This window comes from Eucyclogobius newberryi, unplaced genomic scaffold (assembly GCF_026437365.1).
Source record: "Eucyclogobius newberryi isolate DKJ021-1_F unplaced genomic scaffold, fEucNew1.0.hap1 SCAF_17, whole genome shotgun sequence".
NCBI classification, from domain to species: domain Eukaryota; kingdom Metazoa; phylum Chordata; class Actinopteri; order Gobiiformes; family Gobiidae; genus Eucyclogobius; species Eucyclogobius newberryi.
In genome coordinates, this window is record NW_027315801.1 from 4,741,258 (window position 1) to 4,767,999 (window position 26,742).

The following is a 26,742-nucleotide window of genomic DNA, read 5'->3' on the forward strand; positions in this document are numbered from 1 at the left end:
GGGGGCCGGGCCAGGAAAATATAATGTGTTTGTGTGAACTAATTACTATAAATTACACGCAAGATTTGACCTGTAACTTCAAAGCAAACAAATGTAAGGCTCAATGTACAAATTGTCCGCTTTAGTCCTGCTTTAGACCCGCTTTAGAACAAATCACAGCTGTCTCTAGTGTCCCCTCTGTCCCCTCTGTCCTTGATGACTCTGTGTGAGCTGATATACCTGTGTCTTCACATCAGAATCATCTGCTCCTGAGTGCGTACTCATCGAGTGAGTGTTACGTTGTGACATGAGATATTTACAGAGAAATTGGTCCAGATAATGATGCACATGTGTCTTTTGACTCGTGAGTCAGCTCTGGCCAAAAAAGTCTCATTTACACAATAGTGACATGTCAGTCTTCTGAATGCGCCCGCGGTCCGCTGCACTGCGGGACTAATAAGACTAATTTCTCAGTGAATATGATTCTGATTGTAATAAAACACACAGCGTTTTGAAACTAAAAATATAGAGAACACGACGTGTCCCCTGGACAGTGCTTCTACTGTCCAGGGGACACGTCGCACTGCGCAATTGCGCAGGCGCGCAGTTTAGAGGGAACAGTGCCATCTCTTGGGGAAATGTGGGCATTACAGGCGAAAGGTAAAATGAACGGCCAGCCACAGTATCGTGAATTAAAATCCCAACTCCAACATTTGCGGCATTTCCTTCTTTCTTTCTCATTTCATCTACTGTCTAATAAAGCCTACAGCCAAAAAAATAAATAAAAAAATTTTAATTATATTTTAATATTACTAGGACAAGCTTGGCGGGCCGGATTGAAAGGCCCAACCGGCCGGATGTGGCCCGCGGGCCGTAGTTTGCCCACCCCTGTAAGATCATTTAGCTGCACTTCTGTTTCGTTGTCCGCTCCGTGTGTCATGATTTCAGTCTGACGTTTCTATTTCATCAAATATAAAGAGTATAAAATATAACATCACGTCAATCGCACCACTCAGCTGTAGTATTTTGTTACAGTTGGAAATCAAGAACCACACATTCTTCTCTCCAATCAACTGGGACGACCTTTACCACAAGAGAATCACTCCTCCCTACAACCCGAATGTGGTGAGTTCAGACAGCAACTCGCTGCTTCATTGTTACACAAACCTAATATCATGTGAATATAATGTGAATATAATGTAATATTATGTAATAAGATGCCTGTTCAGAGGAAGGTGGACTGTTTTTGAACCGAATCTCCACACTTATGATCCACAAATGTCCACAAACTCATTCATTGTGACAGATTGGTTCCACAAACTACTCATACTCGTACTCATACATTCATACATTCATACATTCATACATTCATACAAACTTTTGGTACTTTAAAGTCCTTTCAACCGACAACAATCGCATCTTCGGGGCTCGATAATGGCACCACTTTCTGAAGCTAGCGTGCGAAAAGAGAAAACCTGTCGAGCGGAAGGACATTAAACAACGTAGTTTTGGAATGAAATTGTGTTGCATTTCATCGTATTTTTGAGAAAAAACGTGACGTGCTGCAGTGTGACGGGGACACATTTCTGTAACAAAAGTTTAGAATGACTCTAGGTGTTATAAAGTGTACATAAAGTTACTGTAATCATATAAATATATCTTCTGTCAGCATAAAAGGGGAAAAAGGAAATATTTCGTTTTTGTACTAGCCTTATAAAGTGATGGCATAATTTATTACTTAAAGCGCCCCCTACAGGTCGGGCGACTCTCAGAATCTCAGAATAGCTCTTTTTTTTAGGTTCATAATTGCACTTCCTGTTTGTTATCGATGACATCACACTAGGAAATTACCTAGCAACCACTAGGCAAAACTCATCTAATGTCACTTTTTTTTTTGACAAATGAAAATAAACGAGAGCAACTTTATTTTGTTGAATTAATGTTTAGAGAGTCAAAAAAGTTGTTTATTTGTGTAAATTCTGCATAAACTTTGACTGGAATGAGTGTCCCTGGTGTGATGTCACTTCCTGTCATTTTCTGCAGATTTTTTTCCACAAATGCATGCTCGATTGGTGTGAAACTATAACTTATATGTACGACAGGTGTAAATACATCAAATAAGAAGTCAAAATGAGAAAATCGTAAGAACCTGTCATGGGCACTTTAACATCTTGCGTCTGTGAGCGTTTGTGAGCGTTTGTGGGTTTTCAGCTTGTATTTTCCGTTGCAGCGAGGCCCAGCAGACACGCAGCACATTGACCCAGAGTTCACCAGAGAAATGGTCTCAAACTCGGTGAGCCGGACTCCGGACCTGACCGCCGGGACCAGCGCCAACAACGCGTTCAACGGATTCTCCTTTGTCGCCACCGAGGACAGCTTCCTCTGAGCGCCGCCCTCGTCCTGCCCACCAGGGGGCGCAGCGTGCCGCGCCTTTAAAGAAGACCAAACGAGCCGGAGGTGGAACAGACTCCACTTTCTAAAGCCGAACGGACGTTTGCCACGATAGGATTCCATTTTTTAAGACTTTTGTAGCTGATTCATTCACATTGATTTGTAGATTACGCATTGCATAAGGATGAAGGGTTTAGAAGTGACGTTTTTATTTTAAGATGTCTGAAAGATACAAATAAATATAACACATTTTTTATATTTCTGAATGCTAAAGGGCTATTAGTGTGGAATGTTGTGCTTAAGATATGGCTTAAAATTGAAACGTTCTTTCATGTGGCTTTGACTGACAGCTGTCAATCATAGGCTCAGGCTCCTCCCCCTGAGCCTCTGCACAGAGACTAACATTGTCATTAATAAACCAAACAGAGTTACGCTGAGCTGTGCCTAAAATGTAGAAAGTTACACATGTTAGAAAAATAAATAAAAGGCTACACAAAACTTCTGTCCTAAATATGCGATTACATGCAGTACATATATAGTTCATGCAGTACATATATAGTTCATGCTGTACATATATAGTTCATGCAGTACATATATAGTTCATGCAGTACATATATAGTTCATGCAGTACATATATAGTTCATGCAGTACATATATAGTTCATGCTGTACATATATAGTTCATGCAGTACATATATAGTTCATGCAGTACATATATAGTTCATGCAGTACATATATAGTTCATGCAGTACATATATAGTTCATGCAGTACATATATAGTTCATGCTGTACATATATAGTTCATGCAGTACATATATAGTTCATGCTGTACATATATAGTTCATGCAGTACATATATAGTTCATGCTGTACATATATAGTTCATGCAGTACATATATAGTTCATGCTGTACATATATAGTTCATGCTGTACATATATAGTTCATGCTGTACATATACATATATAGTTCATGCAGTACATATACATATATAGTTCATGCAGTACATATATAGTTCATGCTGTACATATATAGTTCATACTGTACATATACATGTATAGTTCATGCAGTACATATATAGTTCATGCAGTACATATACATATATAGTTCATGCAGTACATATATAGTTCATGCAGTACATATATAGTTCAGACATATCTTAAACTATGTGTAATCAGCGGTGGAACATTACAAAGTACAAAAGTAAAAGTATTGCACACCTTTTTTCTGTGTACTTCAATCAAGTAAAAGTTATTAAGATGTTATCACAGAATAGCTCATTTTTTAGGTTTATAAGTTCACTTCCTATTTGTAATTGATGACGTCACAGTAGAAAATTACCCAGAAAACACTGGGCCAAAACTCGTCTAACGTCACATTTTTTTAATTTGACAAATACAAATATATGAGAGCAACTTTAAATAGTTGTTTCTTTGTGTAAATTCTGCATGAACTATGACTGGACAGGCAACACTTTAAGACAAAAACTGGTTCATTCTAAGGACAAGATGCCGACCCAAAAACGGAGCAATGTAGTTTATTCCATCCAATGCAGTGAAGAAAGTTGTAAAGAACGCTACATAAGAGGCTCTATTAGCACAGAAGAAATACTAGTTCTGGACCACAGAGCGCCGTGCATCTCCATCTTGAAGCCTCAAATCACTCGTTTGAAGACGGTGAGGTGAAGATTTTAAGCAGGGAGAAAAGATGGTTTGAAAGCGAAGTTAAGGAAGCTAACAGAAATGGAGGGTTAAGATTCAACCTGCCTTTAGTCTATAATGGAATATTGACACCCTGGAGAGGTAGAGGACCAGGACATTCGGATGCTAATCAGGTCCTCAGGGTGAGTGAGCCAGGGACACACAAAAACAAAGGGGATACTAATAGCCCATTAAAGGACTGATTGTAAACAAGAGACTAGCTCGTTAGAAACAAAGAGGGTAAATATTCTGTTGAAACAACTCTTTCCACTTCAGGAGGCTCCGCCCAATGGGCTGGACTTACCACAGAATAGTATAAATATCTGAGTTCTCGACCTAAATTTGTTTATTGACAATGACTCTTGGATGAGAGTCGAAATGTCTATTTTTTCCAAACGGAGTCCAGATGACTACAACTGAACCCTTTTCAACAATGGAACACATTATCATCATTATTAGGCCCGAGCGCCACAAGCTGGCGAGAGGCCTATCAATCTCGTAAGGCCGTGCGAAGCACGGCTGCGAAAGTGCGCACGTAGTGCGCACGAAATCGAGCGCGAAGCGCTCGCCCACTTCCAAACACTCACTAACGCACTCCTTCACTCATGCACGCCCCGTGCATACTAATTAGTAGTAGGAAAATGGAACATTACCGTTGTAAACCGGCAAAGCCCGTGCAAAAGTGCGCACTAAACGAGCACTTTACATTGGTGCGAAGCGGTCGTCATCCCCATATAAAGCACTCATTTGCCCTAAGTAGCTCACGAATGAGCATATAAGCATGTAATGCAAAAATTTAACATTATTACTGTATAGAGGGCCAAAAACACAAAGTGGGCGGAGCCCACTCAAAATTAACGAAAGTACCCGTCAGTGACCAGGGACCCACACCATGAGGTAGGAAAGCGCGAGCGCTTTCCGAAAATGTATAGTTTATGATATTTGAAAAATGGGAAACATTGTTTTCGCATCGGAATATTATTCTTTCTTCTTCTTTCTTTCTTCTCGGGACCAACCCCCCTATTTTTCACCCAGTGAACATTGACGAAAAGTCAAAAAAATTTGCACACCTCTAAAAATCGTGCCTCTCTACATTCTGGCTATTTCCCTTTTCTAAAATAAAAAAAATTGGCGCGTCAGCGCCCCCAAATGTACCAAAAATGCATTGAGAGATAGGAAATGACCCAAAAAAAATCTGATCATAGAATCATGAAATTTGGCGCAGAGGTAGATGGTGACAAGAGAAGTAAAAAATATGATTACGGCAACGCCGTCAGCCCAACCAAATGTCGGCCATATTGGTTCAAAAATGGCTAAGAAGGACTCGGGAGTTTTTCCAAACGTCGTACTTTTACGAACTGCTCCCAGGGCGTTGGCTCTAAAAAGCTGAAATTTGGTGAAAATGCTACTGAGGAGTGGGACATCAAAAGTTATTCAAATTACATTGATACCTGTCACGGTCTCTGTGCGGCGAAGCCGCAAACTTTAGCTAGAATTTCAGAAATCTCCCAAATTTAAGATTTGTGCCGTTTGCGCAGATAAAGTCCGAATTGCGTCAAATTAGAATAAGTTGTTAAACTCTTTGCGCTAAACGTACCTGAAGTGAAATAAATTCATTTGGCGCCACAGCGCCCCCTACAGATTTTATATGGAGGTTAAATGTTTAGTTTTGCGAAATTTTATGAAATTTGACACACAACTCAATTTTGTTATCCCCATCAAAAAAGTCAATGAGACCCATGTCATAATTGTTATGGTTTTGCCGTAGCGATGACCAAAACCTCCCATGTTATTCCAATGGGGAAATCGCCAGAACATGTTTACACTTTAGACTTTCACAAACTCCTCCCAGGGCGTTAGCCCTATTAACCTGAAATTTGGTGAGACTCATCTTCAGGGGTGGACCGTCAAAAGTTATTCACATTTTTATTCAAAGAGTCACGGTGTCTGTGCGGCAAAGCACATTTTGCCAAGAATTCAAAATAAAATTGCTTTTTGATGGTAAAACAAAGGGGAGAAGATGTGACAGCGTCACAGATTCAGCAGTAGGCGTAATAAAAGGACAATAACGCGCCCCCTCCTCTTGCGGCGGTGTGGAGAGGGCCGATCATTGCCGCTTGCGGCTATATCTATTGTTGTTGTTATTATTATTGTTGTTATTATTACCATTATTATTTTAACTATATATTTTGTATTATTACTATTATATTATCATTTCATTATTATTATCATCATTATTACTATTATTATTATTATTATCATTACTATTATTATTATCATCATTATCATCATTATTATCATCATCATTACTATTATATTATTATTTCATTATTAGTATCATCATTATTACTATTATTATTATCATTATTATCATTACTATTATTATTATTATTATTATTATTATCATCATTAGCATCATTATTATTATCATCATTACTATTATATTATTATCATCATTATCATTATTATTATATTACTATCATCATCGCTCTGCACTCAAACTGTGGGATTCGAGCCACGTGCTAATGTGAGAACAGACAAAATACACTGCTGCATGTTACAGAACAGCGCCACCTTCTGGCCAGTGTTTGAAGTACAGCCAGTGCCGGCCCCAGCACATTTGGTGCCCTAGGCGAGCCACTCCCCTGGCGTCTCTGTTTGTCTCTGTGCGTCCCTGTTTGTCTCTGTGCGTCTCTGTTTGTCTCTGTGCGTCTCTGTTTGTCCCTGTTTGTCTCTGTGCGTCCCTGTTTGTCCCTGTTTGTCTCTGTGCGTCTCTGTTTGTCCCTGTTTGTCTCTGTGCGTCTCTGTTTGTCCCTGTTTGTCTCTGTGCGTCTCTGTTTGTCCCTGTTTGTCTCTGTGCGTATCTGTTTGTCCCTGTGCGTCTCTGTGCGTCTCTGTTCGTCTTAGGTGCGCTTTTCTAAAACCAAAACATGAAATGAAAATCTGCTGCTCGTTAAAGTGAAAAAAGCACTCAAAGTGAAATACCACAACGAAGAGGCGGAGCTTATCACTTCTGCAGTTTTGAACAATAAGTCAATGGACCTGTTTTTTACCGAGACGTTTTAGCTCAATATTGCTATTTACAATGAGCAAAAGGTAAAATAACGATCTACCTATGTTATAGTTCAGAACCGTAGTATCATCATATGTATCCGGTCCTGGAGCTAACTGCCATGGCAACAGCCGTTAGCGACGGCCAGGCTCTTCAGGGGACATTCACGTGCAGTGACTGCAGTCATTTTACATTTGCCCGCAAACCTTGTGTCAGGCGTTTTTTCATCCAAACTTACAAAATGTGAAGCAGAGGCAGCTGCTTCAGAGGGCTGAAGATGTCACGCAGGTATGTGAGGTTTGCAGACAAAACCTACTTTTATCTAAATGACTGTTATGGAAGAGGGAGTGACTGTTGACATGAACATTACGTGACATTACCCGTGATGATGCACGGATCATCTCTCCTTATTCTGGATCTCATGTATGTCGTGGTCTTGCCTCGCTGCAGGGAGCTGTCCAGGCTGGACCCCGCGGTGTTCCAGGAGCAGATTCACAGACTCTATTCTAGGTATGCATAGGTTCCTTTGTACTGTGCATTGCAACTGTGTCGTGCGCTTCCGCTGGTGTAAAAGATGAAGAATATAGAGCGCTCACAGAGCTGGGTGAAGTGTGAAGTGTGTGGGTGCCATGGCGGCCATGTCCGGCAGGGGCGCTGTTCTTGGCGCACACAAGCACCAGCCGCGCGACCGTTGTTTCCTTGGAGGAGAGGGAAAGCAGCCACGTTAGCTTTAGCCTGTTGTCTGCAAACTTTTACAAGCTAATACACTCAAAAGAGTTGCGTATTTTAGACGTTTGAAGCACATTTGTGACTCTCTGCGGAGCGAAGGTGAGCGCGCATTCGCACACTTCACTTGTAAAGGCTAACTGCATGTTTGGAACAGTAGCATGGTTAGCTAGCAGCTCGGGCTCTTTCAGGGGTTACTAAATATGTTTAAAGGAAAATAACAACACAGTCAATGGAAATAACGTGCAGCCGGTGTATTCTGCAGCAAACACGCCTGTGCTGGTTTTACGCCGACTTTGTTGCTAAAACATGTTGACTTCACGTTCTGCAAATCTACAAGTTCGAACTACGAATCATGGTTTGAATGCGAGACACGTGAACAGGACAAATCCTACATTTAGATAAGTGTTACTTCTTATAATGTAAGAAAACATGTACGCGGGTTTCATCCTGTATAATGTTTTCATATATAATTAAATCAGTTTATGTGTAGACTCGGCCAAATTTGCACATATTTAGAACATATAAATCAGATAGATGGATGGAGCCAGGTTTAATTTTTTCATTTTGTTGAAATATTATATAATAAACCGTAAGTGAAAGTTTATTATTTAGTATTTGAGTAAAATAGGTTTCACTGAAAAGCAAGCACATTTAGATTTTGCCTAATGTCTTTTCTAACTCAAAACTGTAATAAATCAGGCTCAGACTGCTACCTTCATGTGCTATGGGATCGATGAGAGTGAAAGGCACATGAACTTAAGTCCTACAGTGTTCTCGCTGGGCTGAGGTTGAAGGCGGTGGGACAAACCGCTTGCCTGGCCCGCCAGCCCCGCCCACATTCTGTTATTCCCAACACAAAACGTGTTAGGAATGGCTGGTCAGGCAAACAAACCGCCGCAGGCAGTGCTCACAAAACGTACTTTAAAAATTACTATGGCGCTCGCTCGCATGGTCGAGCGCCGTAGGCGGCGTGAGCGAAAAGTACTATGGCACCGTAGTACTTTAAGATCACCATGCGAGCGCCGTAGTACTTTTTGCTTGCGCCGCCTACGGCGCTCGCACGCATCTTAATACCTGGCGGTATCTTTTGGGCATGGCGGTGACCAGCCGAAGCACGACGGCCCGCCATGCTAAAACCCCTCAGCGAGAATACTGTCCTACTTTCTACTGGGAAATATTGTTGATGAGATCAAATAACCTTTGACCTCTCACCATGGCGGACAGCAGCGAGAGGGAAACAACTGAAAAATTGTAAATGTTTTTCCACTTGTTGGCGGTTATTTTGATGCCTGCATAATTATGTGGAAGGCACAAGGGGAAAGGTATATTCTCTATTTACACTTGGTTATTTATGTATTTATTATGTATATTCATGTAATTAAATAAAATGTGGTCCTGCGACGAGTTTGCCACTGTCCAGGGTGTACCCCGCCGATTGAATTTGAAATGAAAGGCTTTGATCACCTCGTTGGTTTTTGAACGCTCCTGTTTCTTATTTATTGAGTCAAAGCAGAATTTCTCTTTGCTCACAGCATGGAACAGGATGCAGAGAACCATGCCGCACAAGAAAGCGACTCGGACTCAGACAAGAAGGTCAAATGGACCCCAGAGGAGGTACGTTAAATCAGAAACGACGCCTTTGCAATTATTATCATATTTTCATCACCGCTAACAATACCACTGACGCAAACGATTAATTTTCTTACTAGGACGAAGACCTCAAACTCCTCGTCGGTAAATACGGACAGAAAGACTGGAAAACAATTTCAAGTTTTTTTCCCGTGAGTTTATTCAGTCGATCGTATTTTAAATGTGGAATATGGTTTTGATTTTTTTCTAACGTTCATTCCGACAGGGGCGATCAGAAGCACACTGCATGAACCGATGGAGCAGAAGTGTGAATCCCGTTCTCGTCAAAGGCTACTGGACTGAGGAGGAGGACCAGCAGGTGAGCTAATGGCGCTATTGCTAACAGAAATCTTGAATTCGTTTTTCCATTTGTCTCGACTCATCTCCTTTTTTAATCCCCAAGAGACTTTTTCAAATCAGTAACGCGTTAGTTTCGGTTACGTCGTTTTGCACGTTTTGAAAAGCTCCTCCTTTGTTGCAACCACGGTTTCGTGCTAAAACAAGCGCGTTCTGTTGTCGCGCGCCGCTGCTCTTACTAATCCACAAATTTTTGTTTCGCCGATGTTTTTCATTGCTCGAAGACAGGCCGACACGTGCTTATTGTACGGCATTGTATTGCGGTAATCTGTCGACATAAAAGATGAATAAAGCTCAGTCAAACGCATTTACTTTGCTTATTTGATATTTTAACGATTATGCGACCGTGTTCAGCATCGCAAAGGGATTGTCGGCAAACGATATAAGTTATACGAGCGAACACTGATGTGGGTTTTTTTTGTCTCGCGCGCGCCCCTGGTGGCAGGAAGTGAGTGCAGCAGGTGAGAGCGAGGTCTGTTTTTAAGGACATCTTACTCTGCATGTACTCGCCGTCCGCAGATCATTGACCTCGTGGCCAAGTTCGGGACCAAGAGCTGGCCCTTCATTGCCAAGCATCTGAACGGGCGGGTCGGGAAGCAGTGCCGCGAGCGCTGGGTCAACCACCTGGACCCGCTGGTAAACAAGAGCTGCTGGACCAAAGAGGAGGACCTGATCATCTACAAGGCCCAGTCTGTGATGGGCAACCGCTGGGCCGACATCGCCAGGCTGCTCCCGGGGAGGTCAGGGGCGCCAACAGCCACGGTGCTTAGACAGAATGCCGTAGGGAGACTCGTTCAGATGCAGGTTTTTCTAAAAGCTTTGCTACAGCGAACGGCGTTATCATACATTTTTATTACCGTATTTTCCGGACTACAAGTCACACCTTTATTCATAGCTTTGGTTGGGGTGCGACTTATACTCCAGAGCGACTTATGTGTGATATTATTCGTTATTTTCACACTGGAAACCGCATTTCACATGTTGATTATTTTCTCGCCCTCTTGTGGTTGACAGTGTGAAAATAATCAACATGTGAAATGAAGTTTCCAGTGTGAAGATATATAAGTGGCTCTGGAGTATAAGTTGCACCCCGGCCAAAACTATGAAAAAAGGTGCGACTTATAGTCCGGAAAATACGGTATATTTTGTGATTTTATCTATAAAACACAGTTGTAGATTTTAGGGCAGGGTCAAGTAGAACTAGTGCCCATTATTAATTGTATTTTTAGAAAACACCATTTGAGCAACTGATATGAACCATAATTGCGATAATCATGGTTCAAATGTAATCACACGCACAGCCCGAGCTGCACATGGAAGAAATAGCAACACAAACACAACACAGATTCTACTTGGACTCGACCTGGACTGGACCAGCCCAGGACTAAACTAAACACATGTAGAATATAGGCACATAGCAACGGACTATAAAACAAAAATAATAATGGGTTACATTTGCCTCTGAGGACCGGGAGCAGATGGAACTTCTAACCAATCTTTTTAAAGAATACTGGTCTCATCACATGGTCTAACTATGATCAGTCTTATTCAAAATCCCGGTATCATCTAAATGAGAGCTTTTTGGTATTTTGTAGGACTGACAATTCTGTGAAGAACCACTGGTACTCCACCATCAAACGCCTGGCAGACCAAGGCCTGTTCAAGAAAGAGGCTGAGGGCATCGAGCTGGACTTCAAAAAGCTTAGGGAAGGAGAGGTACTGCCTTTTCTCTCTAATGCACCTCTATACAGATACACACTGCACCTCTATGATACACACTGCACCTCTATACAGATACACACTGCCGGCTCCTCCTCCTACTGGAGAACTGCCGAGATGCCGTGATGATCTGTCAGCTCAAACACGGTATTTGAACCCAAATGAAGCAGTGCGTGGCTTCTCATTCCTGAAACCAAGTGGAAAGACAAATCTCGTGGCCATGGAACAGATGTCGGTGTGCTTGAGAAGAGTCAACTCATTGGCATCGAGCAGAGAAAACATCTAAAGGAGAAGCAGAAATGAATAAGAAGGCTTTATCCATCATCTGTGTGAGGAACAATGACACGCTGAAGATATGTGTGAGGAATAATGACACGCTGAAGATCTGTGTGAGGAATAATGACACGCTGAAGATCTGTGTGAGGAACAATGACACGCTGAAGATCTGTGTGAGGAACAATGACACGCTGAAGATCTGTGTGAGGAACAATGACACGCTGAAGATCTGTGTGAGGAACAATGACACGCTGAAGATCTGTGTGAGGAACAATGACACGCTGAAGATCTGTGTGAGGAACAATGACACGCTGAAGATCTGTGTGAGGAACAATGACACACTGAAGATCTGTGTGAGGAACAATGACACGCTGAAGATCTGTGTGAGGAACAATGACACGCTGGAGATCTGTGTGAGGAACAATGACACACTGAAGATCTGTGTGAGGAACAATGACACGCTGAAGATCTGTGTGAGGAATAATGACACGCTGAAAATCTGAGGAATAATGACACACCCTTGTTTCTGTGGCCATTTCTCGGGAGGACAGATGGTGTCCATGGTCATTCTAGATTACAATATCCATATTGCAGTGCAGTAGTGCTACTCTCTGCAAATGAAAGCAACGTTTTTGAAACATAAATAAGACTTCGTACAAATGCATAACATCTTTGGAGTGCAATTGATTTAATATTTAGCACTGTAAGGTTTAGTCTATGTCTAGACTCCTCAGAGGCGAGGGTCGTCCTCATGTTAAACAGGTTAACCTGTTACCACCCACCTATTTTCGCCCTGTGCACAATGGTTGGACATACCCAAATGGCATTGCTTATTAAAAGAGGATCTTATGTTCCACATGCAAGTGTGATGCATCATTAGAAAGCTTAGGCCTTCTAGTTTCTGCAGATGTGTACATGAACACTGTCAGGGCTTCAGAACTTACAACTACAGAGGCCCAAACATAAACAAAACATCCTTTTTTAGTCTCGCCTGAATATTGTCAATTTGTAATGGTCCTGAGCATGACATATTTCATTGTGTGCATATGCTGTTCACTGTACATGATGTTTATCTTGTTGACAACAACTGTGTAAAGTTTCAGATCTCTAGGAACAGGCATTTTGGTGCTGTTGACCTTTTTGTATCAAAAAGTATATTCGGAACAAGTGATCCAAATATGTGCCAACTGTGCCAAACTGTTTTATTACAATTTTAGCTCCTCTATGATCATAAAACATACATTTTGATGTTTTGTAGGCCACTAATAGCAATTATAACCGCTAAAAAAAAAAATGTGAAAATGTGTAAATATGAGTTTACCCATGAATTTCCCATATAGAGGTTAAAAAAAAATAAAAAATTATAATATTTTTATTTTATTTTTGTATTGGTATAATAATACATATATCTAACAAAATGCACGTCCAAAAGGCTAATAAACTCAGAAAACGTTATGCGCAAAATCCTGCCGAGAAATCTGGCTCTTTACAGCCTTCCCGGAGCCTTACGCACGAGAACAGGGAGAATTCTGTGTAAATAAACCCTTTGTCCCGCCTATCAGGAAAAAGGTCTCCTGATTGGCTAGAATAATATGTCACTCAAAGTCTCCTGCGTGCCTGTTAGCAGAAGCTAAGGGCTAAAAACAAAGATAGACGCGTGCTTCGGAAGCGCCGAATTTTTTTCCTCCGGAGGCTGTAGCAAACAAACCCGGTGACAGAAAAATTCGTGGATGGTCTCATTCTGTAGGTAACAGTCTAAGGAAGAGATCGATGTCAAAGACTATCGTATAAGTCAAACAGGTCATTTGTTATGGACGGAGAAATGCGGCGGACAAGCGCATTCTCGTCCGGCGAGAAACGAAGAAAAGTTTGTTTACTTGACAATATCTCGAAATCGGATAACTTCAGGAAAAATACAAGTGGATATTGTTTTTCAATGGTTCCTTACGGACAGACTGAGTATAAGGATGTACAGAATTAAAGCCGTTTCGTCCGTCATAAACAGCAAACAGGTAGGACATGCGTTTGTAAAAGTTGAGACTTTCTCACAAACTATTGGCAATTGCTTCTTGGGGCATATTATTCAATGTAAATCAATGACATATTCGTTTTGTTGAGAAAATAAGCTTTAAAATGATGTATGGCTTGCTGGTATTGACCACGGAAATAAAAGTGATGATGTAAGAGAATATTTGAGATATAGAAAATGTTCGCCGGCGGACAGGTGGGTGGTAACAGGTTAAAGGGGTTAAACCAGGGATGTCAAACTCATTTTGGGCCGCGGGCCGAATTTCGAAGCTATTACAGGATTAATTAAAAGAAATTACACGTTTGTTCTCATAAACTGAAATGTATTAAGAAAAACAAGTGTAATTTCACCAACACTGTGCTTCAGTTTTTGTGCATTACAACTTCAGAATTGATCTACAGAGATAAACATTTAGTCTATTGTTAAATAGGTATTTGGAACAGAAAAATATTGTATTTGACTTTATAACAAAATAAACTTCAAGATCTAAAAAACCTTTTAAATGTACTCGCTAACATTTCCACGTCTGTATTTATCTGTAGTTCTCTGTACACCTGAACTGACACACCACTAAATACAAACAAATGTGGGAGCGTTTAAGTAGATTAAGTTACTCCTCTGGGCTTGAAAATATAGAATAAGTGCATGAGCCACAGTGTTCCATCAAACCATTTCCAACCTTTTGTCAAATTGTGGGCCAAATATTATTTACAAAATAAAACAATAAAAAATATAAGATATCTTTTTTACAGCCTAGTAATAGTTGTGGAGACTGTTGCGGTGAAAGACTGAGTCCATATTCATGCAGCAGCAGGAACAGGAACATTGACTTTTGATGTGATTTCTGATGTGAAATGTTCATATCACAGACATGTTTCTGCTCAAACTCAATATGAGCTTGCTATTTTCATAGTTCAAGCTGATCTTGGTGACAAAATGATTCATGTAGTGACTCAAATGAGGTCATTGTGTTTGTGTTGTTCACAGTCACATTAGTGACTTTATTACACTCTGACCTCTGTTTTTACCTGTGGCTCTTGATCTGTCCAGGTTTGTAGAGGTTTGGATGTTTTCCTCACAGAGCATCATCACAGAAGTTAGTTTTCTTTTTGTTAGCTCCACATTAGCTCCACTTTTAGCACAACTCTAAACTCCACAAAACCGTCTTCTTTCTTTCTTCCACGTGTTTTCCAAACCACACTTCTCTGTCCTCGCTCAGGCTGTAAAGTGCGCAAACGTGCGTTTTACTTCCCTCAGCACTTCTCCCTCGGCAGTACACACAGCAGTGAAGCGCGGCCGAAAAAGATATGTTGTTTTTGTGCCGGCCGTGCGCCGCGGCTCCTGAAACTGTGCCGCTATTTGACCGCGTTTTAGCGCCGTTTTAGACCGCGCCGGGTCAGGGTTAGGGTTAGCCATGGGGCTATAACGGGCTATAAGGGAAATGCCGCGTTCCCTGAAACTGCGCGGCCATTTGACCGTGCCGCGGCTCTCCGGCCACGGCCCAAAAAAAAAGTTCTGCGGGCCGGATTAAAGCGTTTGGCGGACCGGATGCGGCCCGCGGGCCGTATGTTTGACACCCCTGGGTTAAACAGTCCATCTTCTTGCAACTTGAATCTAGTTTAAATGGCTGTTATTTGCACTTGATGTGTTATTTGTGCCTTTAAGATTATTTGTCTAGTTTACAGATCATGAAAGAGAACACAGTGACCGCTTCTTGTGTTCTCTATGATAAATATGCAACATCAAGATAGTGACATGAGAATATCGCAGTCAAAGTTCACAGCAGCTCCTGTAATTGTGCTTTTGTCTTTGTTTTACAGGTGGAATTCAAGAGTGATGTTGTTTTAGACACTGAACCAATCACACCCAAAGTGAGTTTGAACCGCCCTTCAAACTGATTTAATTTTTTGTATATATATATATATATATATATATATATATATATATATATATATACACATACATATACACACACACACATATACATACACCAAATAATTTTCTATATGTTGGATATCTTTAATATAAATTCAAAGACTTGAGCACAAACTATACTGGGATACAGTAAAGCAGATTATAATACTACTTTATAATCATGTCATATTTAGTTTCAGAACGATGAGCAGCAACAGCCTCAGAAAGCAAAGGAAAAGCTGGTGGTCCATCCTGCCACCTCTAAGAGTCCCCTGTCTGCTCGAGGTCCCAGCTCCAGTCCCAGCTCCAGCTCCAGACCCAGTCCCAGCACGTCTCCAGGATCGGCTCCTTCAGCAGCAGTGGATCAGAAGAAACTAGAAGAGGCTGCACTGAGGATGATCGCTGAGGACATGCTGCCCCTGAGGTCTCTGTCCTCACTCTCTTTTCCCTCCTCATCGCCTCAATTCTTCAGCCGTCAGTCAAATGTGCCATATTGAGTAGTGTCCCAAAGGAGACAAGGGAAGGAAACTACAGAGGAATAACAGGGGTTCAGGAGGCAGACAGAAGGTAGAATAATACAAGTTTGAGGGATCAAGGGCAGGAGGGGTGAGGAAAGACAATGAGACAGAGCCTAAAGTGACATAAGTCAGGGTTAACTCAGTTGGGTGAGAGTGAGGAGGGCCTGGTCACATGCACAAGAACAGACAGAGCCTTATGTTGGTTGTTTTTGGCCCACAGTTTTGTGGAGGGCACTGGCTTCCGTTCCTTCATGAGTACGATGTGCCCTCAGCACAGCAGACTGTCGCAGCGTGCTGTGGGACTGCGGCTGTACGGCGACGTGGAGAGGACCTACAAACCCCAGCTCATTCGGGACCTCAAGGCTTGCCTGGCTCAGTGTCAGGATGGGGAGTGTGTAATCCATGCGTCTGTGGACCTGTGGGCGGGCTCTGGCGCCGCTGCTTTGGACGAGCCCATGGCCGTGGTTCAGCTGCACTTCATCAGTGAGACGTGGCAGCTCCGCCGTCCCATCGTGGCCTTCAGACACCTGAGGCAGCAGGACCTAAGTGCGTCGCTGTCCCGAGAGCTAGAGGGAGTGCTGCTGAGCTACGGCATCTTCCCCCAGCGCATCGGCTATGTCCTCACCAACAACGCCAAGCACGCTCTTGCCACAAACAGCCTCTTCTGCGATTACAAGGTGAGTCTCAGAGCTCTGAGGCAGTCCAGCCCTATTACCACCCACCTGTCTGCCGGCGAGCATTTTCCAAATTACATCATCACTTTTATTTCCGTGGTCAATACCAGCAAGTTATACATCATTTTAAAGCTTATTTTCTCAACAAAACGAATATGTCATTGATTTACATTGAATAATATGCCCCAAGAAGCAATTGCCAATAATTTGTGAGAAAGTCAACTTTTACAAACGCATGTCCTACCTGTTTGCTGTTTATGACGGACGAAACGGCTTTAATTCTGTACATCCTTGTACTCAGTCTGTCCGTAAGGAATCATTGAAAAACAATATCCACTTGTATTTTTCCTGAAGTTATCCAATTTCGAGATATTGTCAAGTAAACAAACTTTTCTTCGTTTCTCGTCGGACGAGAATGCGCTTGTCCGCCGCATTTCTCCGTCCATAACAAATTACCTGTTTGACTTATAAGATAATGTTTTGCATCGATCTCTTCCTCAGACTGTTACCTACAGAATGAGACCATCCATTTTTTCTGTCACCGGGTTTGTTTGCTACAGCCTCCTGAGGAAAAAAATGCGGCGCTTCCGAAGCGGGCGTCCATCTTTGTTTTCAGCCCTTAGCTTCTGCCAACAGTCACGCAGAAGACTTTGAGTGACATATTATTCTAGCCAATAAGGAGACCTTTCGTGAGGTAGGCGGGACAAAGGGTTTATTTACACAGAATTCTCCCTGTTCTCGTGCGTAAGGCTGTCAGAGCCTAGATTTTGTCTGCATTTTGCGGCTAGATTTTACGCATCACCTTTTCTGATCTTATTAGCCTTTGGGACGCGTATTTTGTTAGATATATGTATTATTATATCAATACAATTTTTTTTTTTTTTTTTTTTTTTAACCTCTATATGGGAAATTCATGGGTAAACTCATATTTACACATTTTCACATTTTTTTTTTAGCGGTTATAATTGCTATTAGTGGCCTACAAAACATCAAAATGTATGTTTTATGATCATAGAGGAGCTAAAATTGTAACAAAGCAGTTTGGCATATTTGGATCACTTGTTCCGAATATACTTTTTGATACAAAAAGGTCAACAGCACCAAAATGCCTGTTCTAGAGATCTGAAACTTTACATAGTTGTTGTCAATAAGATAAACGGCAAACTACCCCGAACACCGGCTCCACCACGAGCGGCACGCACCACCACGAGCCGCACGCACCACGAGCGAGCGGCACCGCTTCTCCTCCGCTGCACTGGCGTTTCCACGTCCGAACACCGGCTCCACCACGAGCGGCACGCACCACCACGAGCCGCACGCACCACGAGCGAGCGGCACCGCTTCTCCGCTGCACTGGCGTTTCCACGTCCGATCACCGGCTCCACCACGAGCCGCACGCACCACCACGAGCCGCACGCACCACGAGCGAGCGGCACCGCTTCTCCTCCGCTGCACCGGCGTTTCCACGCCCGAACACCGGCTCCGCGCTCCCGCACCCGCCGCCCCGGAGGTCTGTACCTGGGCGAAGGTGTGACCCCAGCCCGCCACAGGAGCAGACACGGAGAGCGGGGCACCGGCTCCACCCGGAGAAAAGCAGCCCCATACAACCAAGGTACAGCCCCGTTTCTCTGCTTTCCCCGCTCCACAGACGGGGGCGATCTGGTCACAAAACTGGACTCAAATGCGTCTTGATTGGGCTAGAGCAACGCCGGCGTCTGGTATGTGGACTGCCGCTTCTGTCCCAACGTCTTTGTTTTGTTAGTCGTTTCCATTGTTTTGTTTTGTTCCCGCGTCTCTGTGTTGTCTTCTGTCTACATCCCTGTTCCTTAACTTCATCGGACATTACTGCACCGTCCATCGCTCATCTCCTCCCTCACTCCTGGACTATCTACTGCCCTAGCCGCCAGCTAACAGCTGGCTTAACACCTGCTGAGGTCCGTCATGGTATCGCGGGGCCTCCCTGCCGTGCAGACAAGGTCTGGGGCAACCAACGCCACTCACTCCACCAGCTTCAACACCCGGTCCACTGCTGCTTTTTCACAACTCTCTGCCCACCAGCTTCTAGTTAACCAGCTTCTAGCCACCGCCAACATACTAACTGGATTACTCTCATCTGCTACTACGTTCCATCTCCTCCTCGGACTATCACTGCCTCCAGGCCACTGCTCCACCAACTTCTCGCCTACTCACCTACACCGCTGCTGACCTTCACCTCCTCAACCATAACCACCGTCTCCCAGCTGCTGCTGCCTCTGCAGCTAGCTCAGCTGGGATCCTTCGCCGGCCCCGCTACATCCACCGGGGCTCTGGTCTCTCCCATAACCAACACTCCAACGACGGCTCACCTATCCCCTCACTCTGGACTAGTTTTCGCCCCCCTGTCACCCCCACCTGCCGCACTGCCAACCTCAGCAACCTCCGCCCCCCCACCCCTGCGCCCCCATCCATCTCTGCGCCCCCATCCATCTCTGCGCCCCCATCCATCTCCGCGCCCCCATCCATCTCCGCGCCCCCATCCATCTCCCTTGCACTGCTGAACTGCCGCTCCCTCTCCAACAAATCACCTGTTATATCTGAACTGCTACTGGACAATAACATTGATCTGCTTCTCCTCTGTGAAACATGGCAACAGCCCCTGGACTTCTATGCTCTCAACCAAGCCACTCCCTCCAACTACACTTACACTGCCAAACCCCGCCTCTCCGGGCGTGGGGGAGGTCTTGCTGTTATTCATAAAAAATCTACATCCATCACTGAACTGAACCTCAACCTTCCATCCATCTCATCATTTGAATACCTCGCCTTCTCCCTCCCCAACTCTATCACCGCTATCCTGATCTATCGTCCCCCAAAGCCCCACCCTTCTTTCCTCACTGAATTGTCTGAACTCCTCACCATCGCATCCTCTCTCTCTGCCCGCCTCCTACTCACTGGTGACTTCAGCATCCACATTGACTGCCCCAACGCCCCACTGACATCCGACTTCCTCTCTCTCCTGTACTGCTTCCATCTCACCCAACACATTGACTTCCCCACCCATACCAAAGGCCACACTCTGGACTTAGTCTGTTCCTCTCTCCTACCCATATCTAAGCCCCACCCCCTCCCCTTCCCACTCTCTGATCATCTCTGCATCCTTTTCTCCGCCCCCCTACCCTCGCCCCACAACCCCAAAAAACGCACCATCACCTACCGCAATATCAAGTCAGTCAACCCCCTCACGCTCTCCCAGCTCATATCCTCTGCTTTCCCCCCCCCCCCTCTTCCCCCCCTCTTCCCCCGACAACTATGCTGTCATGCTCAACACCACCCTCTCAGACTCCCTTGACTCCCTAGCCCCCTGGAAAACCTCCTCCGTCTCATACATTAACCCCGCCCCCTGGTACACCCCTGAACTCCGCACCATGAAGCAGACTGGCCGCCAACTCGAACGACTCCTCAAAAGAACCCGCCTCACCGTCCACGCCGAAGCTTTCAAATTACACATCTCCTCCTATCGTGACGCTCTCCAAGCCGCCAAATCTGCCCACCTCTCCACCCTCATCAACAGCTCCCACCGGAGCCCTCGCACCCTGTTCTCCACCGTCAACAAGCTGCTCCAGCCACCGGACATCACTCCACCCTCCTCCCCTGACCTCTGCAACTCTTTCCTCCTTGCCTTCAATGACAAAATTTCCAAAATCAACAGCTCCATGACTGCCGTCTCCATTAACTCCATCACCACCCCCACCCCTGCCCACCCTTCCCTCCCCTCACCACCTTCTCCTCTGTTAACTCCTCTCATATCATAGACCTCATCACCGCTTCCAAAACCACCACCTGCTCTCTCGACCCCCTCCCAACGACTCTAACCAAGGCCTGCCTCCCTGCTCTCATCCCCCATCTCACCACCCTCTTCAACCAGTCTTTATCCCTCGGCCATGTTCCTTCCATCTACAAACTGGCCTCCATCACCCCCATCCTCAAAAAACCCACCCTAGAATCCGCCAACCTCTCCAACTACCGCCCCATCTCCAACCTGCCGTTCCTCTCAAAAACGCTGGAACGCATCGTCGCCGCCCAACTTCACACCCACCTCCAGTCAAACAACCTCTATGAACCCCTCCAATCTGGCTTCCGCCCACTTCACAGCACTGAAACAGCCCTGGTCAAAGTACTCAACGATCTCCTCACCTCTGCAGACTCCGGGGCCCTCAACATCCTGTTACTACTAGACCTCAGCGCAGCCTTTGACACTATAAACCATTCCATCCTCCTACAAAGGCTGCGCCAACTGGGTGTTGAGGGCTCTGCACTTGACTGGCTCACATCCTACCTCACCAACAGGCAAGAGTTCATTTCCCTCTCCGGTCACTCATCCACCCTCTCCCCAGTAACGCAGGGGGTCCCCCAGGGCTCAGTCCTCGGCCCCCTCCTCTTCATCTGCTACATCTTCCCCCTTGGTCACATCCTCCGCCAACTCAACCTGGACTTTCACTGCTACGCTGACGACACCCAGATATACCTCACCACCAAATCCACCCAAAACCCTCTCCTCAGCCACATCGAAACCTGCATCTCTACAATAAAATCATGGCTCACTCTCAACTTCCTCAAACTGAACAGTGACACAACAGAGCTCCTCCTCATTGGCACCAAATCCACTCTCAATAAAACTGGTCCCTTTTCACTCAGCATCGACACCTCGACCATCACCCCCTCTACCCTGGTACGCAATCTCGGTGTCATCATGGACCCCACCCTCTCCTTCACTCCCCATGTCAGCCACATCGTCAAGACCTCATACTTCCACCTCCGCCACATCGCCAAAATCCGACACTGCCTCACCCTCCCCGCTGCTGAATCCCTCATCCATGCCTTCATCTCCTCCCGCCTCGACTACTGCAACTCCCTCCTCACTGGCATCTCCTCCCATTCCCTCCATAGACTCCAAATGGTCCAAAACTCTGCTGCCCGCCTCCTCACCCACACCCGGTCCCGTGATCACATCACTCCCGTTCTCCGCTCTCTCCATTGGCTCCCCATCAAGCAGCGCATAAACTTTAAAATACTCCTCCTCACCTTCAAAGCTCTTCACCACCTTGCCCCCCCCTACCTGCCCCCCCCTACCTGACCTCCTCATCCCCCACCGCCCCTCCCGAGCTCTCCGATCCTCCTCCTCTCTCACCCTGACTACACCAACATCCCGACTCAAAAGTTTTGGCGACAGAGCATTCTCCCGAACAGCACCCCGACTCTGGAACTCCCTCCCCCAACCTGTCCGCCACTCTCCCTCACTCACAACATTCAAATCCCGCCTAAAAACATACCTCTTCACCCAAGCCTATGACCTCCCCTACCCCTAGCCTCCTCTACCCCATTGCCTACTCTTCTACCCCCTGTTACATCCCCATCTTTTTCTCTCTACTTCTTCTGTCTTGTTCATTTTATCTGTATATTAATGTGTATTGTACGTGTTGTCCCCCCCTGTCTGTAAATACCCCCCCTTTTTTATATATGTTCAGCGTCTTTGGGTCACTGAAAAGCGCTATATAAATAAAAGTTATTATTATTATTATTATATTATTATGTGCAGTGAACCGCATAAGCACACAATGAAGTATGTCTTGCTCAGAACCATTACAAATTGCCAATATTCAGGTGAGACTGACAGTGTCCATGTGCACAACTACAGAAACTAGAAGGCCTAAGCTTTCTAATGATGCATCACACTTGCATGTGGGCTTTAAAATCCTCTTTTTTATAAGCAATGCCATTTGGGTATGTCCAACCATTGTGCACATGGCGAAAATAGGTGGGTGGTAACAGGTTAACACTCTCACAATGTAACCTACTTGAACTCCAGTGTGGTTTGTCCTGTAGCTGATCCTGAACAGAGCAGAAGCAGAAGGAGAGGAGTTGGTGTCCTTCCTCACAGACCAGCTCTCTGAGGAGGACTCTCCAGTCTGCAGGCTTCAGATGGGCTCCGGCCTGAGCTGTGTGGGCCAGATGCTGCAGCAGGTCATAAAGGAGGCCCTGAGGGACCTCCCTGAGGTAGAGGACCTGCTGTCTCAAGTCCAGAATGTGGTGGCCTTCTTCAGGAGCAAAGCCTGTTGGAGCGAGGTGAGGAACGAGGCCTGCAAATATTTAATTATGAGGGAACAGGTTTTTAACAATGCAGGCTGTGAAATAGACGGGGGCCCGTAGGCCCTCAAATCACCGGCCCCTGTATCGAAATTCCTCGGAAAAAATCAAGATTTAACAAGTAATTTGTCCATTTTTGGGTCATTTTCATCGCTTAAGTTTCATTTTGACAGACATGCCACTTCGCAGTATTCTCGCTTCTCATTGGCCGAGCGGTGTCCGTGATCTAATTTCGATGAAAGCGGGCATCTGATGCGTTCCTGTCACATTCAGGTGTACTGCTGAAATGCCCGGTCTAATTTTGCGCCAAAAGTGATATCTAGGTTGGCGGGCGTCAATCTCTACTCAGTCCACAATTCAGTCTTTTTTTAAAATTGTTTGCAACAAAAGCTGTAGTTTTGCACATTAGGGACAATGTCAATGTGGAAGTATCTGGAAGGGGAAAACCACCAAAAAAAAACAAAAAGTGACAGATTATGATTATGATTGATTATGAGAAGAATGATAGGGACAGGCAGTATATGGAGTCGTGGGACACACCTTTCCCCTGCATCAGTCTGACAAGGAGCAGGGTTATTCTACTGCACCGTGTGTTTGGCCTTTCCTTAAAAGGGATACAAGGCACAGGTATTTATTTGACAAGCTTTGGTATTTAATAGAAGCTACTATTTTAACAATACTGATACTTGATTTGTTCCTTGACAAGAAGATTATGATTCAGAATATTTCATGATCTCTGATTTATAGGAATTCAGTATTTGTGCTCTTCCTTCATATCAAATAAAAGATAAAAGTACTTTAAATTGTTTTACATTCTAATAACCAGGTTTAAAACAACAAATTTATCTTGTTCTTATGACGGCGCGATGCTGCGGGTGCTTGTGAGCCCCTGAAATTGCTGGGGGGCCCCTAACTTTTTTAGATAGGGGCCCCCCCTGGCCCCTAACTTTGAAAATCTATTCTCAACCTGCAATGGTTTTTTACTACAACTCCTGTAAAAATTATCAGCATTAAAGTATTTTTTAAAAAACCCTGAAATAAATATGATGATCTATATTATGACAAACGTTTCAATGTACTGCTGCCTACTTATTCTTCCCTCTCCAGTCTCCACACCAATGTTCTTAAAATGCTGTGCTATGTAGGTTCTGATGAAGCAGTGTGGCGCCCTATTGTGGCCTCCTCCCAGCAGTTGCAGGTGGAACTCCATGCTGATGTCTTTGCGGCGGATGGTGCAGGAGTCCACCTGGAACAGTATGATGTCGGTCCTGGCCCAGGCCCGCACAGAGGCTCACAGTTCCACCAGCGTCCCACCTCTGGTCTCTATCAAACGGGAGCAAGTGCGGGACATCCTACGACTGCTGGAGCCCTTTGAGGTGGCCTTACAGGTACTGTGTGTATAATATAACAATAACAATATATATGACATTTACTTTATTATTCATCTTTGAAAGTTGCTCAAGTTATTTACAGAGTATATGAGTCCTGGATTTTAAGTTGAGTTTTTACAGGTTAAAGGAACCATATGTATCCTGTGCTCTTACCGTTAAAAGTGTCTAACTGCCTGTGTGCAGAGCCTTAACCTGCAGTTAAATGACACGTCCAAGTGTTTGTCCTTCTCAGTTTGTGGACAGGCCATAGCTCATGTTCAGACCAGATGACTAACTTATCTTATCTTAACTTATCAAAACTGTTCCTAAAATGTCAAGAGTTGCTGTCAATAGATTGAAACCATGAATTGGCTTAATCACACTTTTGAAATATGATCCATCATTAATAATTGCACAGCGCGCTTACATTAATGAATGTCTTTAAATGCAACATAAAACTTAGCCATTTCAAACCTCTGTTCGCGATTATTTAAGTCTATTTGAGTCGATGAATCTGCTCTGCTCCTGTGCCGTCCTCCTTCGCCTCGCTGTGTCATCTAAAAGTCTCACACTGCTTTGAACTATTTATCGGTTGTCAGGCTCTCCAGGGAAACGGCGTGTCCATCAGCAGCGTCATCCCGTCTCTGATCCAGTTGGACAAAGCCTTATGCAGCAGTGAGAGCAGCTCCAGTGGCTTCAGCAGGGCCCTGAGGACTGGCCTGCGCACACACGCTCAGAGCCTGCTCCATCACACAGACCTGCTCATGGCCACGGTGCTGGACCCCCGGCTGAGGCTGAAGGTACTGCACAGCACACTTTATACACAACAAGAGAACAGGAAAAGATGCTCTGAAATCCCAGTACAAACCATTACACAACCTCTCTGATCTGATCTGACTGACTAAATTATACTTGCACTTTTCATGCAGGAAATTATGGCACTGCGATTTGCTAATTGTATCCATTAGAATTGCGTTTTTGGTTTGATCTTGATTCCTCTTGCAGCCCTAACACGACCCTAGAAGGTGTTTGATAAAAAGAATTGGCAGATCAATTTGAGTCAAAAGGAAAAAGCTACAAATTGAATACCAACATTTTGCTGTCTGGCTTAATCTTGTACTTTGTGCTTTTCAGCCGTTTGGTGAGACTACAGAGGAGCAGACGGACTTCATAAGTCCACCATCAAAGTCTCAGGTCGTTACCATGATTGAAGCAGCTCTTTGTTCTCTCCCTTCTTCTGTCAGTCTTTTGGAAGAGAAGGGAGAGAGTAGAAGCCCCGCCCCTGAGAGTCAGGAGACAACACAAGCCCCGCCCATTAAAACTTCAGACGATGTAAACATAGAAAATGGACTCAAACGCAAGTCTGCCCGCAGCCTGCCCGAGCCGCCTGACAAGTGTCTGAAAGTGTCCGAGCTGGAGGCGTATCTGTCTGAAGCGCCCTCTACTGGCAGCTCCTGTGTGTCCTTTTGGAAATCGGCACAGCGCTTTCCTGGACTGCAGAGGTGTGTGCGGAGGCTGCTGCCCGTTCCCGTGACCTCAGGGGGCTTCGACAGACTCTACCCCACATCCATGTGCCTCATCCGGGCCAAAAGGAACCGGCTGCCTGCGCACACCACAGAGAGGCTGCTCCTGTACAAGGACTCGATGAAGAGCAGCGTTATGAAGAAGCCTAAAGTCTGAGCGCAAAGGGCAATAGTGATGATTTAATACTGAGTATTACTATGGCAAGTATCATATCAAGCCCATACTGATACAATGAGTTTCCTATTAAATACACTGAAGCTCATCTCTTTTTTTTTTTTTTACCTTGGCTATCATTATTACCTCTCCACTCCAGCTTGAACTATACACAATTCAAAAATATGTCCAGAAAACCTAAAATATAAACAATGTGTTTAAAAAATGTCAATCTTACAAAATGTTGAGTATTGATATATATCGATATATTGATATTTGGTATCAATCGACCCCTCAGTAACCATGACAACTGTCATATTCACAGTAAGTCGTTTCCACTATGTTCTCAGCTGATTCCAGTTGTCTGATCCACAAATGCTTTTACTATATTCTGTGTCAAGTCAAACATTGTGTGGAATAAAAGTCAGGTACAGGTCCTTTTATAAGTCTTTAATGGTTCCAGGTTGTCAAAGTTACATGAACACTGCAAAGTTCCGCTCATTTGTTTGATTTCTGACCTTGAATACTTTTTGTTTGCATGGAAACTGTTAACTGTAGTATATACACTACATCTAGTGGTATTTTGGACCTGTTCATTTCACATTTAGT

General features: G+C 44.4%; 2 protein-coding genes across 5 annotated transcripts in view; both read left to right on the forward strand.

Moving 5' to 3' along the window:
• sgk2a (serum/glucocorticoid regulated kinase 2a) overlaps positions 1-2,866 on the forward strand; it is a 31,469-nt gene extending 28,603 nt beyond the window's left edge. For both annotated transcript variants that reach the window (XM_072448810.1, XM_072448811.1), the window contains exons 12-13: positions 1,015-1,104; positions 2,210-2,866. In XM_072448810.1, coding sequence (XP_072304911.1) covers positions 1,015-1,104; positions 2,210-2,365 — 246 coding nt within the window. In that variant the 3' untranslated portion in view covers positions 2,366-2,866. The remainder of the gene's footprint in view (positions 1-1,014; positions 1,105-2,209) is intronic.
• A 4,947-nt stretch (positions 2,867-7,813) lies between these two features.
• On the forward strand, positions 7,814-26,171 carry mybl2a (v-myb avian myeloblastosis viral oncogene homolog-like 2a). Of its 3 annotated transcripts, XM_072448812.1 has the most exons (13): positions 7,814-7,946; positions 9,380-9,461; positions 9,557-9,628; positions 9,703-9,795; positions 10,353-10,573; positions 11,429-11,549; positions 15,678-15,728; positions 15,966-16,195; positions 16,510-16,966; positions 22,826-23,065; positions 24,232-24,474; positions 25,056-25,256; positions 25,591-26,171. In XM_072448812.1, the coding sequence occupies exons 2-13, from the start codon at positions 9,381-9,383 to the stop codon at positions 26,134-26,136; spliced, it is 2,556 nt and encodes an 851-aa protein (XP_072304913.1). In that variant the 5' UTR covers positions 7,814-7,946; position 9,380; the 3' UTR covers positions 26,137-26,171. The 3 variants fall into 3 exon arrangements, with proteins under 3 accessions (XP_072304913.1, XP_072304914.1, XP_072304915.1); XM_072448813.1 differs by lacking the exons at positions 10,353-10,573; positions 11,429-11,549; XM_072448814.1 differs by lacking the exons at positions 7,814-7,946; positions 9,380-9,461; positions 9,557-9,628; positions 9,703-9,795 and having other exon boundaries at positions 10,478-10,613; positions 25,591-26,170.
• Positions 26,172-26,742: the final 571 nt, after the last annotated feature.

Coding starts and splice junctions, on each gene's coding strand:
- mybl2a (XM_072448812.1), top strand. CDS start 9,381: ATGGAACAGGATGCAGAGAACCATGCCGCACAAGAAAGCGACTCGGAC. Junction 16,196..16,509: donor GAGGACATGCTGCCCCTGAG/GTCTCTGTCCTC, acceptor TTTGGCCCACAG/TTTTGTGGAGGGCACTGGCT. Junction 25,257..25,590: donor ACCCCCGGCTGAGGCTGAAG/GTACTGCACAGC, acceptor TGTGCTTTTCAG/CCGTTTGGTGAGACTACAGA.